At 42.3% G+C, this 20504-nt stretch overlaps 1 protein-coding gene across 1 annotated transcript; it reads left to right on the forward strand.

Annotated features, from left to right (window-relative positions):
• Positions 1-7780: 7780 nt before the first annotated feature.
• LOC125517161 lies at positions 7781-8829 on the forward strand. Its single transcript, XM_048682348.1, has 3 exons — positions 7781-8022; positions 8109-8251; positions 8335-8829. The coding sequence occupies exons 1-3, from the start codon at positions 7874-7876 to the stop codon at positions 8400-8402; spliced, it is 360 nt and encodes a 119-aa protein (XP_048538305.1). The 5' UTR covers positions 7781-7873; the 3' UTR covers positions 8403-8829.
• The last annotated feature ends 11675 nt before the right edge of the window (positions 8830-20504 follow it).

Here is a 20504-nt window from a genome sequence, read left to right on the forward strand (position 1 = left end):
ACTCTCCCATTATAGACGTTTGGTATTCTTCACTCATCATATAGGCAAATTCATCACTATACTTTGGTCAATACAGCCAAAGATAATATCATCAACATATATTTGGCACACAAACAATTCATCATCATAAGATTTAATGAAAAGAGTAGGGTCGAGTGAACCGGGTTTGAAGCCTTTCGTCATGAGGAATTCCTTCAAAGTATCATACCACACCCGTGGGGCCTGCTTGAGGCCATAGAGGGTCTTGTTGAGTCTGAAGACTTTGTCAGGATTCTTTGACTCTTCAAAACCTGGGGGTTGAGCAACATATACTTCTTCCTCAAGCTTACCATTGAGGAATGCACTTTTCACGTCCATTTGATATAAAGTGATATCATGATGGTTAGCATAAGCAAGTAATATGCGAATAGCCTCAAGCCTAGCAACAGGTGCAAAAGTTTCCTCGAAATCAATTCCTTCAACCTGTGTGTAGCCTTGAGCTACAAGCCATGCCTTATTCCTCACCACAAGGCCATTTTCATCTTGCTTGTTGCGGTAGATCCACTTTGTGCCGATGATATTGTGCTTGCGAGGATCTGGACGTTTGACCAGTTCCCAGACATTGTTGAGCTCAAACTGATGTAATTCTTCTTGCATGGCCTGAATCCACCCAGGCTCCAGAAATGCTTCATCTACCTTAGTGGGCTCTGTAATAGAGACAAAAGCATAGTGCCCACAAAAGTTAGACAAATGTGAAGCTTTTGAGCGTGTGAGAGGACCTGGCGCTTTGATGTCATTGATGATCTTTTCAACTTGCACTTCTTTTGCAATGCGAGGATGAGCTGGTTGCCATTGAAGAATTTGATCAGCATTTTCTTCAGCACCATTTTCTTCAGCATTTTCTTCAGGTGCATTAGCTCGACGTTCTTCATGTTCTGGAATGAATTCTTCAGTAGATTCTTTAGTGGGAATGACATCCTCAGTAGCCTTGAACTTGATAGTTTCCTCAGGTGCTGGTTCATCTATCACAGTAGGTAGGTGCTCTCTTTGCGAGCCATTAGTTTCATCGAACCGCACATCTACAGTTTCAACAACCTTGTGAAGAACGTTGTTGAAGACTCTGTAGGTGTGCGAGTCCTTTCCGTAACCAAGCATAAAACCTTCATGTGCTTTTGGTGCAAATTTTGAGTTGTGATGAGGATCTCTAATCCAACATTTAGCACCGAAGACTTTGAAATAACTTACATTGGATTTCTTATCAGTGATGAGTTCATAGGCAGTTTTCTTGAAGAATTTGTGAAGATATACTCTGTTGATGATGTGGCACGCAGTATCAATTGCCTCAGTCCAGAACCGACGAGGCGTTTTGTATTCATCAAGCAAAAGAACAGATAAAGCAATATGAGGACGTGAGGAATGAAAGTTCATTTCTTCATGATTAGCCTGCGTCCTATCAGGCATGCTCAGGTCTCCAGCAAATTCTTCAGACGATTACGTACGTCTGGAGACCTGACCCTGTAGAAGAGATTAGTTCTTTTCTTCACTACCCACATCTGAAGGGGTGGCAAAGAGTTCATCATTCTGCGAGCTCCATATGAGAAGGATGGCATAGAAGCCAGTCCATTTCGTTTCACACAGGAGGGGTTAGAATAAGCATAAGAGTAAGCAGAGAAATTCCTCGAGGACTTATGGACATAATTATTTGAAGAATAATGCACATATCCATAACCCTTAGATCTTCCCTGTAAAACAGACGGGTTAGCACGATGATGTTCATTTGAGGACTTTGATCCTTTTGAGGAATATGATCCATGTGAGGAGTTTGGTCCGTATGAGGATTTGGATTCATATGAAGAATTTGATCTGGGGTTCCTATTCTTCACAGGTGGCGTCATGATGACATTCACCTGAAGATTTTCAAGGCATCTTTTGGAAACCCAGATTTTCTTCATAGGGGAGCCGTTCCTGTAGTTAGTGCCAACATATCTAGCAAATACTTCACCATTCTGATTTTTGAACAGTTTATAGTTGGAGTCAATTGACTCATCATCAGAATGAGGAGATTCACATGCAAATCCAGATAAGTTAGATGGATCAACTAGAGGTCCCTTTGCAGAAACCCATGTAGTTTTGGGGTACTGCTCAGGCTTTCAATATGTACCATCAGCATTGAATTTCCTCTCAAAGGCAATACCCTCTTTCCTAGGGTTCCTGTTGAGGATCTTCTTTTTAAGCACATCACAAAGAGTCTGATGCCCTTTGAGGCTTTTGTACATGCCTGTCATGTACAATTCCTTCAGCCCTGCATCATCAGTCATACTAGCAATGTCCTCAGATGAGGAATTAGTGATAGCAGAGGCATGTGAAGAATTTGAAACATCAGCAACATTTGAACATTCAGGTGAAGAATTAGCAGATTCACGTTCAATGCATTTCAAGCATGGAGAAACAAATTCTTCCTGAGAAGCGCTGATTTGTTGATCAAGTAATGAATCGCGCTCCTTCTGAAGATCTTCATAACTCACTCTTAGATTCTCAAGGTCTTACTTTCTTTGAAGAAATTCATAAGAAAGCTTCTCATGATCCGATAAGAGAGTGTTATGATGACTTTGAAGTTTTCCAGCTTGGACTGAAGTCTCTGGAGATTTTCAGTCAAAGTTTCAGTGCGATCCATTTCTTCACCCAACATATCATCACTTTTGTCTAGCATGTTTTGAACCTTTTCTAAAGCCAATTTGTTGTTTTATAGCAATCTTAGCAAGTTTAGAATAACTGGGCTTAAGGTTTTCATCAGATTCATTCTCACATGATTCAGATGAGGTATATTTGAGTATCTTGGCACCCTTTGCCATGAAGCAATAGGTGGGAGCGTAGTCATCATTCCCTTCATCAGCCTTGTTGGTGAGGTCATTTTCTTTAGTGTTGAAGATAGACTTGCTGACGAATGCAGTAGTGAGAGCAAGGCTCGTCACTCCGGATTCGGACTCCTCAGATGACTCCTCTTCCTCATTTTCTTCAGATTCAGCCTCAGAGTCCATTTACTTGCCAATGAATGCCCGGGCCTTCTTGGAGCTGCTCTTCTTGTGATATGAAGGCTTTGAGGATTTTGATGATGAGGATTTTGTGGATTTCTTCTTTTTCTTCGCATCATCAGAACTGTAATCCTTATATTTCTTCTTCTTTGATTCCTTTTCCCACTGAGGACAATCTTGAATGAAATGTCCAGGTTTCTTGCATTTGTGACAGAGCCTCTTCTTGTAGTCACTAGATGAGGAATCATTGCTTCTTGAGGATCTTCCAAGGCGACCACATCTTGAGAACTTTTGGAACTTCTTCATGAGCAGAGCCAGATCATGGCTCAGTTCTTCAGGATCACCAAGGCTGCTACCAGAGTCTTCATCTTCGGACTCAGATACTGCCTTGGCCTTCAGTGCACGTGTTCTGCCATAGCTTGAACCATAGAGATCTCTCTTTTCAGCAAGTTGAAACTCATGAGTATTAAGCCTTTCGAGAATATCAGCGGGATCAAGTGACTTGTAATCAACACGTTCTTGTATCATCAATGCCAGAGTGTCAAATGAGGAATCAAGCGATCTCATCAATTTCTTCACCACCTCATGGTCGGTGATGTCAATGGCACCAAGTGCTTGAAGCTCATTTGAGATGTCAGTGAGGCGATCGAAGGTTTGTTGAACATTTTCATTGTCGAGTCTTTTGAAGCGGTTGAAGAGATTGCGAAGAACATCAACTCGAGAGTCACGCTGAGTTGAGACTCCTTCATTCACTTTGGACAACCTGTCCCAGATAAGCTTTGCTGTCTCCAAAGCACTCACTCTGCCATACTATCCTTTGCTCTGATGGCCACATATGATATTCTTCGCTTGAGAGTCGAGTTGCTTGAATCTCTTCACATCAGCAGCATTCAGAGAAGGTGTGACTGAGGGAACAACATTTTCCACAACGTACCAGAGATTATTATCAATTGCTTCAAGATGCATTCGCATCTTATTCTTCCAGTAGGGGTAGTCCGTCCCATCGAAGGTAGGACACCCAGCAGAGACCTTGATCATACCTGCTGTCGACATAACTAAAACTCCAGGCGGTTAAACCAAAATCACACAGAACAAGGGAGTACCTTGCTCTGATACCAATTGAAAGTGCGTTATATCGACTAGAGGGGGGGTGAATAGGCGATTTTTATGAAATTCTTCACTGAGGAATTTGTCGGTGAGGAAATTCCTTAGCGGAGAACTACTAGCAGCGGAATAAGTACTCAACAGTAAACATAACAGAATATAAGCATAGTCATCATGATGAAATGAAGACAGGCACAGAGTACAGAAAGCGTAAGCACAGGATAACACATGTTGAAGTCTTCAAACACAGATATGAACAAGCACACAACACAGTTATGAGGAAATGGAAGAGTTGAGGAAATAGAACCAGTAACCTTGGTGAAGACAATGATTTGGTAGACCAGTTCCAACTGCTGTCTCAGTTGTACGTCTGGTTGGAGCGGCTGAGTATTTAAACTCGAGGACACACAGTCCCGGACACCCAGTCCTGAACACGCAGTTCAGGACACCCAGTCCTCACCGTATTCTCCTTGAACTAAGGTCACACAGACCTCGTCCAATCACTCGTGGTAAGTCTTCAGGCGACTTCCATACCTTCACAAACTCGGTCACTCGGTGATCCACAATTCCTCTTGGATGCTCTAGACCATGACGCCTAACCATCTGGAAGAAGCACAGTCTTCAAAGGTAACAAGCGTCGGATCCACACAGGATCAATCTCTTCAGTGATGCTCAATCACTTGGGGTTTGTAGGTGTTTGGGTTTTGGGTTTTTCCTCACTTGATGATTTTCGCTCAAAGTCCTCAGAGGATGGTTGCTCTCAAATGACAAGTGTCAGTTTCTCTCGGAGCAGCCAACCAACAAGTGGTTGTAGGGGGCGGCTATTTATAGCCTAGGGAGCAGCCCGGCATGATAAGACATAAATGCCCTTCAATGATATGACCATTAGGTAGATAGATATTTTGGGACATCTGGCGCATAGCACAGCAACGGTCGGAATTTTGAGTAGCAAAATCCTTAGGGATATCATGTTCCTCAGTGTGTAGGCAATCCGCACTCGCGAATTCCTAACTCCTCAGTCAGGACAAATTCCTCAGAGACCAGAAAAACTTCGTCTCTGTCACTGAATAAATTGACTGAACTGTATGAGATTTCCAATGGCTTCACTCGAAGGGATTGGTAGGTGTAGGATTTTGAGTTGAGCATCACGTGGAAATTTTCCTTAGTATTTCCTCGACCCCCTTTAACAGTACGGTGTTTCCTATGACTCAAGAAAGAGAAAATGAAACTACGAAAACAAAAGTCTTCACGCTTCATGTTCCTCGAACGAATACCGAGTCTTCAAGGTCACACCAATTTCTTCACTTTCAAAGTCTTCAGAAAGTCTTCAGTGATCCAAAGTCTTCAGTCGAAGAACTTCATTTTAGGGGTCGACTTTCGCTGTAAATATCAAGCTCCTCATAGACTTATAGACCTGTGTACACTCACAAATGCATTAGTCCCTTAATCTATAAGTCTTCAATACACCAAAATCACTAAGGGGCACTGGATGCACTTACATTTACCAACACAAACACAACGAGATGTTGGTGAAGACATGCATATTTCCACAGGTAGGTTAAACCTCTCAGCCATGAGTATTTCTTTGGATCCAGGATCAAACGTATGGGCTCTCTGCGGAATCCATGTTCCTTGTCAGCGGTTCAGCAGCACTTTATCGTCCAAGACGAAGAGCAACTAGAGAACAAGAGAGAGATGGAGCAGCCTAACACAATGGAGAAAATGTAGATAGAGAGAGGTTTGGAGGTTTGTTCATCTCCTTTATGTATAATGGCCAAGGAAGGCCATGGCTTGGGGGAGGGGCACCCTCTCCCTAGGGCCGGTGCACAAAGAAGGGATGGCGCCCCTCCCAGCCCTAGCCGCCCCACCTGGTTGGCCCCAAGAGGAAAGGCCACGGCTTGGAGTAGGACACATGAGTGTTTTACTTGCGGAGGCCAAGGACACATGAGGCGTGATTGCCCTAATACAAAAAGGGTGATGCTCACACAGGATGGATATGTGTCTGCTAGTGATGAGGACAAGGCTGTTAATCCATCGAGTGAGGAGTCTGAGGAACTTGAACAAGTGGATGTGTATCCCGAGAATGCTGCTCCTAATTGCACTAACTTGATGGTGAACCGTGTGTCCGCAGATCGCATAGAGGGACAAGGGCAGCGCTGGAATATTCCTCGGACCCAATGCACAGTCCAAGACACTACATGCAAGTTGATTATTGATGGTGGCAGCTACACCAACATTATCAGCAAGAGTTTGGTGGATTTTCTCTTGTTGCCTACATGGAAACACTCGTAACTACATTGAGTTCAGTGGTTGTATAATTTTGAGAAGCTGAAGGTAACACATAAGTTGCGCCTGAAAATTTCTATAGGTACTTATGAGGACATGGTGGTCTGTGATGTTTTGCCTATGGATGCATGTCATGTCCTGCTAGGCCGACCGTAGAAATTTGATAGGCGTTCCACTTATGAAGGCAGATCCAATGTTTATTCCTTGTGGCATAAGGGGAAGCGTCATGTGCCGCAGCCTATGCTTGACAAGGATATCAAAGTGGATGCGTTTACTATGAAGACGAAGGTCCAACACATCAAGGAGAAACCGAGGACGGTTCCCTATCAAGTTGGGGGGGGGGGTGATGAGGGGAGGATATCTATTACTCCTGTTATTTCACCACATCCTGATATTCTGAAGTTTGGATCCTTTTTATTTATAGTTCCTCCTACGGATGAGATGAAGCCTAATTTTAGAACACCACGAGTGTGTTTCGGCATGTCGAAATAGGAGTGGCTCAGAATAATTGGTTATCCAGTTTTTGTTTAATTTATTAGGCTGAACATTGCTTTATATCCAGGCCATGTCATGGGCCATAAAGTTTTATTTTTAATTGTGTTATTTTAACTCGGTTGGGCCTATCCAATCTGAATAGTTTTTGATTTAGGGCTTACCTATATAAGCTGACAGCCGGCCATTGTAATAGGGAGTTGAATTTTCTGAGTTAAGAATAGACAGGAAAAATGTCCCAAGTCGGGGACGTCAATATATATCGCTTGTTGTTTTGCTTGCTGATTCGTAAGAATCTGTTCTGTTGTTTGTGGAGTAGATCTAATTTGCTCAACAATCAAAATTATCTACTGATTCTACGGTTCACCGTGAAAGATTGGGCCAAAAACCTTAGGATCCCTCTACTTGATCCTTATCAGGCAGGGCAGAAAATCTAATTTTCTGCACGGACTACCGGACTAATATTTTTTTATGATTGGGCATGTAAAAACTATAGCATACTTGTCTTTTTTTCTTTTGTGATCGGGCATGTAGTCCGGTCCTGCTGTGATCCAGCGCTCGTATGATTCAGCGGCATATGGATCAAACTTTGTTTGAATTTCAAATTGTCATTTACTAACGGCCATATACATGGTGTCGAAGCAAATTTATGTCAGCGTTGGAGATGCCCTAATGACTTTTTAGAATCCTTTAAGCATCCTAGAAAATTCTCAAGGATGAGAGAGAGAGCCTATCCGATCGAGCAACACGTACGAATTCTAGAGAACTCTCATATCCTACCCGATCGTATGATCAGCCCGTCGCCATCCCTGTCCCTTTCCTTGCTCTGCAATGGGTTTCTACGTGTGCGGCCACGACGCGCCTCCGGGCCTTTCCAGACGCGCGCCATCGCATAGGCGACGGCACCACTGCCTATAACTAAGCTCTCTCGCCAGGCCAACTCCGGGGAGGCATCGTCGCCGGACGAGCTATTTTCTCTCATGCACTCGCTCAGGCTGTCCAGTGGCACCAGCACGGGACTCGGCCGGTTCGCCTCCGCGACGTCGGTCGCCGCAGCTCGCGGAGGGAGGAGCGTGTCCGCCGCGCCGGGCATGGAGCACCCCCGCGACGACACGCACAACACCAAGGAGTATATTACTTGGTTGATCACGTACGGGTAATTTTCCCTTGCAAATTGCATGCCGTTTTATTGGGTTGGCTGGTTGGTCCGTGTAGGGACGTGACGAGCCACCCGTTCGGGGTGGCCTACTCCACGAGGTCGGACGAGGAAGGCTTCGGCGGGGTGTACGCGAGGGACGACGACCGGCCGGCGTTCAGCCGTCCAACTGCCGAGGCGCATCCGACCCATCCTCCTCCTGGTATACTTTTTGTTTGCTTTTTATATGGAGTTATTAACTGTGTTTTGCCTAATAATAACTGATCGAGTTGGGTTTTTCTTCAGACCATGGCACCTCGCAGGTGAAGGAGGAGAAGGCGCGCCATCTCAAGGACGACAAGCACGCCACCTAGCTTCATAACTACTCCCTCTATTCTATAATATAAAAGCGTTTTTTACACTACTGATAGTAGTGATATAAAACGTCTTATATTCGTTTACCGAGGTAGTACGTGTGTGTTTGCTTCATCGCCGTGTCTAGTTTTAAGTTTGCCATTAGATGGCTCGAACTGCTTCTGAGGTTTGAAGCGAGCGATGTAAAGCCATGTTTTAAGGAGTTTATCATGTAAAATATCAAGGCATGCTTCCGTGCCTTGCTATCTAGGTTATGCGTGCACCTAGCATGAGCGGTAAAATTAAGAGATGAGTTGTTGAAGTGATAGTGCCCTGTGGGCGTGGGAGCTAGAGTTCTTCTTTGGGCCGGTTTAGTAAGTCGGTTGTAGTGATGTCTTACGTAAAGGACTCGAGTCTCCTTGTAAAAAAAGAGAATGTTATCCGAAAGTCCTACCGTGAGCTCGAGCTCACATGATCTAAGATGAACAGTAAAAGTCTAAGATGAACAGTAAAAGTCTAAAACATGCGTGTGGACACTATTTTTGTTTGTGTGTTCTCCGTCCATGTGTCATCAGACGGTCAGCCATCACTCTCCTTGAATAATTGACAAAGCAAACTTCTGAAAAATAAAATAAAGGAACAATATAAAGAAAGATAGGGAGAAAAAGGTAAAAGGCGTGTGTCAGCTGCTCTGCTCAATGGGCCATCACAGCAATAACTAGATGATGCCCACCCATGGTTGCAGGAATCTTGCTAAAAGAAATGCACAAATGGTTGCTACAAGAACATCGAAAACTAATGAAAAGAGAAATGTAAGCTGAAGCGTATAGAAAAATTGATTTGCAATTCAAAATGTTATTTCTAACAAAAATATGAAAGGCCAAATATATGTATATTGGTCCTTTTCTCCCTCTCTCAAAGTTACTTTTCCTCATCCAGAGATGTAGTTGACTTCCTCCTATCGAAGCCATTGATCAGTAGCGGAGTAGTACCATATGAATTTCTTTTTGTGATGAAGTGCCACTGAGTAGTACCATATGAATTTCTTTTTGTGATGAAGTGACATATGAATTACGAGTACATATTTTAGATGCTTTCTTAGAGAAGGTCCATTTTTAGAAGGAAAAAAAGGCAGCATTCCTGGATAGATTTTTTTTTACGTTTGGATATTATAATGTTAACTAATATGAAGCACACACGTGCAGTTCACGCGCAGATGCTCTAACATGTGATCGAATCTACCAGGCAACGAACACGATCCATTGTGCTGGACCAAAACAAAAATGATATAATCATTTGATGATGTTCGCACACGAACAAGTCACCGTGTACCTCCAACGCCGAGGGTGATGCACCGCAGCTCACGTTGAAGGAGATCCGTCCGGAAGCGCGGTACGCAAGCAATCCGGCGGACGCTTTTGAGCACCCGAAACCACACGCGCCCGGGAGGGACCCCGTCTGGACACGCGGCGGCTATGGGCTGCCCTAGGTCGGCCTGACCGCCCCTAGGGCCTCGAGGTTCGCCGCCCTGCAAACGAAGAACGAACGAAGAACGAGGAAGAAGAAGAACAAGGGAGAAGGAAAAGTAAAGGTAAAAGATGTATATAGATTTGTTCGGTTGTGTGTTGTTATTCAATCGGCCATCACCTTTTACATATATATGAGGTGGTTGGACTTTCCGTACAAGAAAAGGACTCAAATCCCGTCTAAAACATCAAAAGATAACCTAACTCGGACCACGAGGGCCGGAACTTCCGGTCAGCCCGGAACTTCCGGGCTAAAATTACACCAAGTAGCCCTCTTGCACAGCTCCTGTAGGTCGCATATGGCTTTGGATTGTGATGGTTCCAAAAGCAAAGTTGTAGATCTTGCAATGGAGAAAAATTCCTTAGTTTATCACTTTTTCATCCGAGGTCATCTTGATGTCGAAATCGCACCCGCAAATCTGCAAATAATGTTAAAATTCCAGTCTTCGGGGCGCACCGCGTGCAAAGTTTCTATTTAGCCCGGAACCTCCCCGGAAGTTTTGCCCGGAACTTCCGGGGCAGACGTTTTTGCTCTAACTTTTGCATACGAACTCCGATTTAGACTTTCTTTATATCAAAATCAATCGTTTCGACGAGGCGAAGACAATCCGTGTAGAAACTTTTCCCATATGAAGCCATCTTGGGGGCGTAATCAGCCGAGTACTGTTGTGAATACAAAATATGAATACTTCGAACACAACTTCGGCCTTAGAGATGAGACCGGATGACTATGGCCCAAATATCAAAGTTTTTCCTTTTGACGATACGGAACTTTCTCACTTTGAGCACTTCTCCATTTGAGGCCATCTTAATTAAGTTCTTCGCCGTGCCAAAATCTGGTGTCAACACATGCCCCCCTGTTTTTCAGCAAACTTGTGTGCCGAAAAATAACTTGCACGATGCTTTTCCTGATGAGAAATTCCATGGCATAGTCATCAACGACATTGTTAAAGAAAATGGATAATGTGTGGACCGAAGATGTTGAAACCTTCGGCTTGGTCCTTAATAGTTTTCACTCTTTTCCTTCTTCACATTTGCCGCACTCCTTGTAAAGGAAGCTTGCATATAATTCTTATTTTGAATACTTCCTTTGGGAACCCATGCCATATTCCTTTCTTCAAGTTCTTGTGCATTAAGTTTTTGTAATTTCTTCTTTTGCCAATATAATAAGCCGAGTGGGCACCCTGGCTGTGATTTTGTTTGAAGCAATGGCAATTCTTGTTTTACCATGTGCACTCTCAACTTCTTCTCTTCAGATTTGATACTTGATTGACTTGCCTCGTCACCATTAGTAGCCAATGTCAATACTTTAATTGTCTCCTCATTTGAGATCAAATCTGAAGTAGCACTCTTATGGCCATCTTTTTTAACACGATAAATTTGTTTGACCACCTCTTTCTTGTTCCTTGAGCTCCAGACCGATTCCTTATGATTGAACGGTCTTTGACATGTGACTGTTCAAATGTTGATCTTTTTGGAGCTCCATAATGTTTGTGAGATGGTATAAATAAGATGAATAATGCGCCCTTGTATCATACTTGTCCCAGGATGGATATGGATTTAGATGATCATAGGAAGGTATCCATGGCATTGGCATTGGCGGCACAAAATATGGATATGAATATACCACATTAGAATTCTCATGTTGCCAATACCAATCCTCGGGTTTGCGCCTAGGGGGTGATCTTGATGCTTTTCCATTAGTTGGCCGATAAGCACTTTTCTCTTCACTCTTCTTTTGATATTTATCTAATAATTGTGCAAAAGTGACCTTGGATTTTTTGCACTTGTGCTTATTGCGGCCTTTATCTCCTTTGTCTTGACTTGCATCGATCTTTGGATGTTCTTGTTGCCCCCCAGTCCTTGGCGTCTTTATTGTATCTTTGATAGAACTCATACCTTTAAGAATATTTTCATTGTGCTCTTGAACAACTTTTTTACTTGAAAGCTTGATCCCATCACCTGTAGTTTTTACCTTCTCATCTTTAAAGGAATCATCTTGAAGCAGCCGATTCAAAAACCTTTTTCCATTAGGACCAATCAGAATAGACTGGTCATCCCTTAGTGTTTCAACAAATTTTAATCGTCCTTTATCAATGGCCTATTTAACTATTTGACGAAACATGTTGCAATCCTCAAAATTATACTTGGATGAATCACGCAACTTGCAATACATTTGTCCTTGGATTGATGGCTTCACATGGTGATCAAGAACTCTAATGTAATTATTTTTCAGCAACAAATCAAATATTTGATCACACATGCTTGAATTGAAGGTATACTTCTTATTTTCTAGCCGATCTTGGTGTGCAAACGGCTTTGGAGTTGAGCAAACGAATGGTTCAGATTTAGAATCTCCCCATTTGGCTATGCATTGTGTTTTACACCCTATCTCCGATGTATTTGGATAAGATATTATATTAGCATCGGATTTTTCAAAAGAATTTGACCTTGGCTTTAAATTTCTGAAATGAAAATAGTTAGAATACACATGTCTCAATTGAGACCAAGTGCAAGCCAAGTAAGAAACAAGCAAAGCTACCCAATTAGATATGAAATTTTGATAAAGCAATGGGGAAAACTTTGGCTGTAATAATAGGTCACTATCGGTCTTTATAAATGGCACAATAGACTGACCGATATGTTCTATAACTGTTTTATTGCTAACAAGTAAATTTCCCTTCGTCATTGATTTTTCAAAATTACTTATGAGAATTTCTCTTATAGAAGCATCAACAATAAAGTTGCGACCAAATCGGAAGATAGGTAAATCACTTGCTAGACATACCTTTTCAAACACGTTGGGAGAGCATGATGGTTGCATTACTTGAACGATAGGTTGTTCCTCTTTCGAATAGCTCCCCAACACCTTGTCATCTTGTTTTTCTAGAATAGATTCGGCATACGTAATATTTGATTCGGTCTTTTCAATACCCGAATTAACTTTATTATCCGAATCACCATCTTTTTTGATAATTCTATCCACATCCAATGCTTTCTCTTTTTGGCATAATCTAGCTTGGATTGCAGTAGAATTAATAGGCTTTTCCTCTTTTATTAATTCATGTAGAACAACATTGCATTCATCCGAAAAAGACGTAAGATTTTTCTTAATGACCCAATCTGGATAGAATTGCCCCCGACACTTTTAGACTCTTTCGGTAACGATATGTCACCGAAATTCTGTAATTGTGTTCGGGGGACATGATATGCCACAGTAGTAGGTGAAGGTATTTGTGCTCCTGTAGAAGTTTCACTTATTCGGCCATGACCATGAAGGTGGGGAGCCGAATTATGGACATCAACAGTTGCGTATGGTGCCAGAAAATTAGTAGCATGAGGTGTACCATATGATGTTTGAGGGTAATTGGCCGAATAACTAGTAGTAGCATGGCCAATTCCCCTATCCACCGGCACGTTTGGATTAACAAACTGCAAGTTATTTGCCGATGAATAAAAAGTTGAAACACCTTGTTGCATCCTATTGGAAGTTCCTACATGGGGTATCTCAACTTGATTAACCGAACTCATCATGTTGTTCATCGGCATATAGATTTGTGGGGTTGCCGATGCATGGGAGTTGGGATACATATGTTGCATGTTGCTGAAATTATATGAGGTTGAAGCATGAAGATTATTCTGAATCGGTTGTTGCACATAATTAGATACATTATTGATAAAACTAGGGCTAGCCGATACATTATGCTCATTAGACGATCTAGCAACAACATATGCATTATTTGCATCTACATAAGTGAAGTGGTATTCATATTACCTTTGTAGATGTCAAACCCTAGATGACGATCTCTTCGTAGCAAGAACGGGTCGGAGACCGTTCAACGCTTCGTCCCCAGCGGAGTCGCCAAAAAGTGTGTTCGCACACGAACACGTCATCGTGTACCTCCAACGCCGAGGGTGATGCACCGCATCTCACATCGAAGGAGACCCGTCCGAAAGCGCGGTACGCAAGCAATCCGGCGGGCGCTTTTGAGCACCCGAAACCCCACGCGACTGGGAGGGACCCCGTCTGGACGCGCGGCGGCTATGGGCTGCCCTAGGTCGGCCTGACCGCCCCTAGGGCCTCGAGGTTCGCCGCCCTACAAACAAAGAATGAACGAAGAACAAGAAAGAAGAAGAAGAACAAGGGAGAAGGAAAAGTAAAGGTAAAAGATGTATATAGATTTGTTCGATTGTGTGTTGTTATTCAATCGGCCGTCACCTCTTACATATATATGAGGCGGTTGGACTTTCCGTACAAGAAAATGACTCAAATCTCGTCCAAAACATCAAACGATAACCTAACTCGGACCACGAGGGCCGGAACTTCTGGTTAGCCTGGAACTTTCGGACTAAAATTACACCAAGTAGCCCTCTTGCACAGCTCATGCAGGTTGCATATGGCTTCGGATCGCGATGGTTCCAAAAGCAAAGTTGTAGATCTTGCAATAGAGAAAAATTCCTTAGTTGATCACTTTTTCATCCGAGGTAATCTTGATGTCGAAATCGGCCCCGCAAATCTGCAAATATTTTAAAATTCCAGTCTTCAGGGCGCACCACGTGCAAAGTTTCTGTTTAGCCCGGAACCTCCCCGGATGTTTTGCCCGAAACTTCCGGGGCAGATTTATGTAGCACATAGTTTTGGCTCTAACTTTTGCATACGAACTCTGATTTAGACGTTTTCTTTATATCAAAAGCGATCGTTTCGACGAGGCGAAGACAATCCGTGTAGAAACTTTTCCCATATGAGGCTATCTTGGAGGCGTAATCAGCCGAATAGCATTCTGAATACAAAATCTGAGTACTTCGAACACAACTTCGGCCTTAAAGATGAGACCGGATGACTATGGCTCAAATATCAAAGTTTTTCCTTTTAACGATACGAAACTTTCACACTTTGAGCACTTCTTCATTTAAGGCCATCTTAATTAAATTCTTCATCGTGTCAAAATCTGGTGTCAACAGATGATAGATGCAATTAAGATGCTGGATGCACCAAGACGGCAGATCTTTCATATCCTACCCTTGCATGTATGCTGGGGAAACGGAAATGAGCAGGCGCTCCTACTAGGCACGGCAAGCTGGCACTGTGTGTGCATCCTCCATGGTGTATTTTTCTTCTAAAAAAAGTGGCATCGTTTGTTTGGTGTAGGTCATGGCTCATGAGCCAATCCAGGACAGTCAAGGTGAGGAGGGGTATTCACAAGAGGGTGGCTTGAATCCTTGAAAGTTACTATTATCCAGAATACACAGGTGGGTTACTTTAGTCCCACGTACCAGTAGTGTGTCTTGTGAAACGTGCTTAATTGGACGCTCAGTATCTCAAGCTCAAATGAGTTTGGATGAACAGTAAAAAATGAAAGCAAATTCATAATATTCTGAAAGAAATTGGTAATCTTTGACAAAATTTCTAAGTGCTTGCAAATTTTCGTCATGAGATCACATTTGTGGAATGCGTAACCAAAAAAAATTGATACTTCAAAAATGGTACTTTTGGAAGCATTTTGAAGCACTGATTTTCTTTTTCTTGCCACGCCTTTCACGAATGTGATATTATGATGAAAAAATGTAATGGAATAGGGAAAACAAGCACCTATGAAACTGGGGATTTTAAAAGGGAGGAATAGTGGGGAGTGAGGCGTTCGTCGGTAATCAAAGGAAGCTGGACATCAACTGAGCAGTGAACTGTAGCTTTGGAATTTTTTTATTTGGCTGTGGACTTTTCCCTCGGGCATGTGAATGAATATTATATTGGACTACAAGATTGTTTGAGCTCTGTACAGAGTTATAACTAGGGGACAGTGCGTTGCCTCGGCCAATCGCGAGAAACAAGAGGTCCGACTGGACGTTTCTTTTCCCGTGAAATATGTAGGAATCCCACGGAAACCGAAGACTTTCCCTTGTTTCCTGTTTACTTATCCTTCAGTCCAAACGCACCAAAGGTTCTAATTGGATACTCTAACTCAGTTAGACGTTAGAGTTAGATTTTAACCCTGAATTAACCCCGAACTAACTGAGTTGTTTGGATGGTAGGGTTAGATTGACAATAAATATCCTTTCTCAATCATTTACTATTTTGGACCCTGTTTGGATGAAAGGGATAGCTTTTTTACTATTTTTTCTAGTGGGCCGAGGAGAACTAATCCCAATAAGCTCCTCTAGTGTGGGCTAGTTTTTTGAGATATGTTAGATCCAACTAACCCAAACTAACCCACCATGTTTGAATACTTTTGGGTTATTTGAGCCTCAACTAACTAAAACTAACTCTAACTTAGAGATCCAAAGAGGGCCAAAGATAGAAAATACCACAGGGTCAGATTCCTTTGTGTTTTCCTCAAGACCGAATGCGCCCTAAACTGAGTTGTTTTCTTCCCTAAAAAAACTAAGTTGTTTCTAGCTTTGACGACAATTCTGTAATGACGGAGCTTGGTGTAGACCAACAGGGGCAATTGCCCCCCCCCCCCCCCCCTAATTTTTCCAACAATAGAAGAATATGCTCTATTTTAGGCCTAAGCAGTGTTTAAACTAGAAATTAGCCCCTCCTTTCCATTATCTTGCTCCCCTTAAGCTAATGGCCTCCTCTTGGATTATGCTCAAGCTCCACCACTGCAATTATGGCACACTTGACTAGACACTAGTGGTTGGGGCATGCCATTGGCACGCCTCCTGAGCGTTCATGTGTGCACTTATCTAGTTTACGCACGTCCGCCGGTCTAGGATAATCATTGATGGCAAAGAGAGTTCCAAAGCAGCGACTTGTTGAAGTGCAATAGATAGATAAATGAATTAGATTATGGAATCAGTTCTGAATACTGTAACTTTGTAACCATGTTTGCAATCAAATTTTTAGAAAAATGTGATGATGACCATAAAAATTAGACACCGTACATGCTTCTCCGTGTCACACTCAGAAATCTCACTCCGCGGTACTCTATTTGTCAATCCTAAATAGGTTTAGGGGTCAACAGGTTTATATTCAGAGAAGAACACCCAATAAGAAATGTTATTTGGAAAATAAATTTTATTTACCACTAGATGCATGATGGGTTTTGCACCATTCATTACTATTATCTAAGCAAGCCTTGCTTTGACTTATAACCAAGTTAGGACCCTGCAAAATGATAGCAATGCTGAACTTCCTGATGAGATGATGATAGACAAGTTATTTCACATTGAGATGAAGCACCATTTGCCCTTATTGACACAATGAATAGAAAATGCACACACATTGCCAGGTTCAACAACTAACCGAAAAATCTGTAATAATCAACACACACACACACACACACACACACACACACACACACACACACACAGCGCAGCAGCACAGCTTCCTCATCACCTAGACAGTCAAACGCATACTCGTTAGTGCAGATCCACTTGCCCGAACTACTGCAATATCTCATCCTTGTGAGGTCCCCAGCCTCCTCTTTGCTGCAACCAACCATGTGTACACCTGAGAAGGCAAGCATGTCCATCTCATACCGCAAGTGGAGAACCACAAAAGGGTCCATTCCGATGAAGAACTTGAACCACAAGCCTGCACAACTCTTCTATTTCAGGGGTAAATCCCAATGCATCAAAACTGACATGGGACCTCTGTTTCTCGATCTCCATGGGTATCCCATTATTTTCAAGCCGGGCACCAGTTTTATTCAGATGAAGGACCTTGTAAAAAAAGCATTCCATCACATGTATCTACACAAATCTAAAACCTACACAAACATCAGACGTAATTAGTTCAAACAACACTCTTGAATTTGCCTCGCCAAATATGCACACATCAAGTATGATTTATCTCCTTGAAAACAAAAATATACCCCTATTTCCTCATGTTTAGTATAGACCCTCACTATGGAACATGATCAAAAATTCAGATTTTGCATACTGCATGTTCATGCTAAAATCATCCGTTCAGATAATTTATAATTAACTAAACTGCAGAGATAATGTCATAGTGGCCTCTGAAAATATGAGTCGGCTAAGGATGGCTCATATGCTAGGATAGTAGTATAAAATGATCTTGTATGGCTGAAGACTGATGTATGGTCTAAACAAAGCAGAAAAGTGAGTGAAACAAGTCGAACGCATATCCTCTTGTTTAGTATAGACCCTCACTATGGGACATGATTAAAAATTCAGACTTTGCATACTGCATGTTCATGCTAAATCATCCATTCAGATAATTTATAATTAACTAAACTGCAGAGATAATGTCAAAGTGGCCACTAGCAAGCTTTTGAAAAAATGAGTTAGCAAGGATGGTTCATATGCTAGGACAGTGGTATAAAATGATAAGAAGTTAGTAGTGTGGGATCGGGAGGAAGTACATAGCACAGATCTATTAACCATTGATGTATGAAAATTTTGGTATGTTTCACTTGAAGAACTAAACGGTTAGACAAACAAGGGACAATAACAAATCAACAATAGCCCGCTATAGTTGCAACCCTTGTACCATAGCAAATATGTATCCACAGTATGAATAATATCATGTATGATATCCAGCTACAATGATGGTAATTCTTTCATATCCTTGGTGAGACAGATCCGAAAACACGATTTAAGATCTTGCTTAGGATCTATAGTGTAGATAATATCCTGTATGATATCCAGCCACAATGATGGTAATTCTTTCATATTCTTGTTGAGACAGATCCAGAAACATGAATTAATACCTTGCTTAGGAAACATGTTCCAGTGGCTGGAATGTTCTGACAAGGAAAAACCTAGCAGTATATAAGTAAACTAAAATGGCAGTGCCAAATCAGACAGTACCACGCTAATCAAATATCAGTAGAAACTTGTGAAGATAAAAAGAGCTAACCTCCTCACCGAAATAACACATTGACACTGCACTTCGGCTTTGAAGAGTAATACTAAAAAATTAAGAAAAATCCAGGCACTTTCCGGTTGATTAATGATACATCTCCGACGTATCTATAATTTTTGATTGTTCCATGCTATTATATTATTTGTTTTGGATGTTAATGGGTTTATATTATTTTTGGGACTAACCTACAAACCCAAGGCCCGAGTGTAAATTGTTGTTGTTTTTTTGCCTATTTCAGTGTTTCGCAGAAAAGGAATATCAAACGGAATCCTAACGGAATGAAACCTTTGGGAGAGTTATTTTTGGAACAAACGTCATCCAGGGGACTTGGAGTGGACGTCAAGAAATCAACGAGGAGGCCACGAGGCCAGGGAGGCGCGCCTGCACCCCTGGGCGCGCCCCCACCCTCGTGGGCCCCTCGTAGCTCCACCGACCTACTTCTTCCTCCTATATATACCCATATACCCCGAAAACATCTAGGAGCACCACGAAACCCTATTTCCACCGCCGCAACCTTCTATACCCAAGAGATCCCATCTTGGGGCCTTTTCCGGAGCTCCGCTAGAGGGGGAATCGATCACGGAAGGCTTCTACATCAACACCACAGCCTCTCCGATGATGTGTGAGTAGTTTACTTCAGACCTTCGGGTCCATAGTTATTAGCTAGATGACTTTTTCTCTCTCTTTGGATCTCAATACAAAGTTCTCCTCGATCTTCTTGGAGATCTATTCGATGCAACTCTTTTTGTGGTGTGTTTGTCGAGATCCGATGAATTGTGGGTTTATGATCAAGTTTATCTATAAACAATATTTGATTCTTCTCTGAAATCTTTTATGTATGATTGGTTATCTTTGCAAGTCTCTTCAAATTATCAGTTTGGTTTGGCCTACTAGATTGATCTTTCTTGCAATGGGAGAAGTGCTTAGCTTTGGGTTCAATCTTGCGGTGTCCTTTCCCAGTGACAGCAGGGGCAGCAAGGCACGTATTGTATTGTTGCCATCGAGGATAAAAAGATGGGGTTTATATCATATTGCTTGAGTTTATCCCTCTACATCATGTCATCTTGCCTAATGCGTTACTCTGTTCTTATGAACTTAATACTCTAGATGCATGTTGGATAGCGGTCGATGTGTGGAGTAATAGTAGTAGATGCATGATGACCCACAAGTATAGGGGATCTATCATAGTCCTTTCGATACGTAAGAGTGTCAAACCCAACGAGGAGAAGAAGGAAATGATAAGCGGTCTCCAGCAAGGTATTCTCTGCAAGTACTGAAATAAGTGGTAACAGATAGTTTTGTGATAGGATAGTTTGTAACGAGCAACAAGTAACAAAAGTAAATAAAATGCAGCAAGGTGGCCCAATCCTTTTTGTAGCAAAGGGCAAGCCTGGACAAACTCTTATATGATGTAAAGCGCTCCTGAGGACACATGGGAATATCGGCAAGCTAGTTTTCATCACGTTCATATGATTCGCATTCGGTACTTTGATAATTTGGTATGTAGGTGGACCGGTGCTTGGGTACTGCCCTTACATGGACAAGCATCCCACTTATGATTAACCTCTATTGCAAGCATCCGCAACTACAACAAAAGTATTAAGGTAAACCTAACCATAGCATGAAACATATGGATCCAAATCAGCCCCTTACGAAGCAACGCATAAACTAGGGTTTAAGCTTCTGTCACTCTAGCAACCCATCATCTACTTATTACTTCCCAATGCCTTCCTCTAGGCCCAAATAATGGTGAAGTGTCATGTAGT

Source organism: Triticum urartu, chromosome 6, assembly GCF_003073215.2.
Source record: "Triticum urartu cultivar G1812 chromosome 6, Tu2.1, whole genome shotgun sequence".
NCBI lineage: Eukaryota > Viridiplantae > Streptophyta > Magnoliopsida > Poales > Poaceae > Triticum > Triticum urartu.

Excerpts from the sequence above, each read along its gene's own strand:
- LOC125517161 (XM_048682348.1), top strand. The coding sequence starts at position 7,874 with ATGCACTCGCTCAGGCTGTCCAGTGGCACCAGCACGGGACTCGGCCGG. Across the intron at positions 8,023-8,108 it reads GACACGCACAACACCAAGGA|GGACGTGACGAGCCACCCGT; the intron begins GTATATTACTTG and ends TGGTCCGTGTAG. Across the intron at positions 8,252-8,334 it reads TCCGACCCATCCTCCTCCTG|ACCATGGCACCTCGCAGGTG; the intron begins GTATACTTTTTG and ends GTTTTTCTTCAG.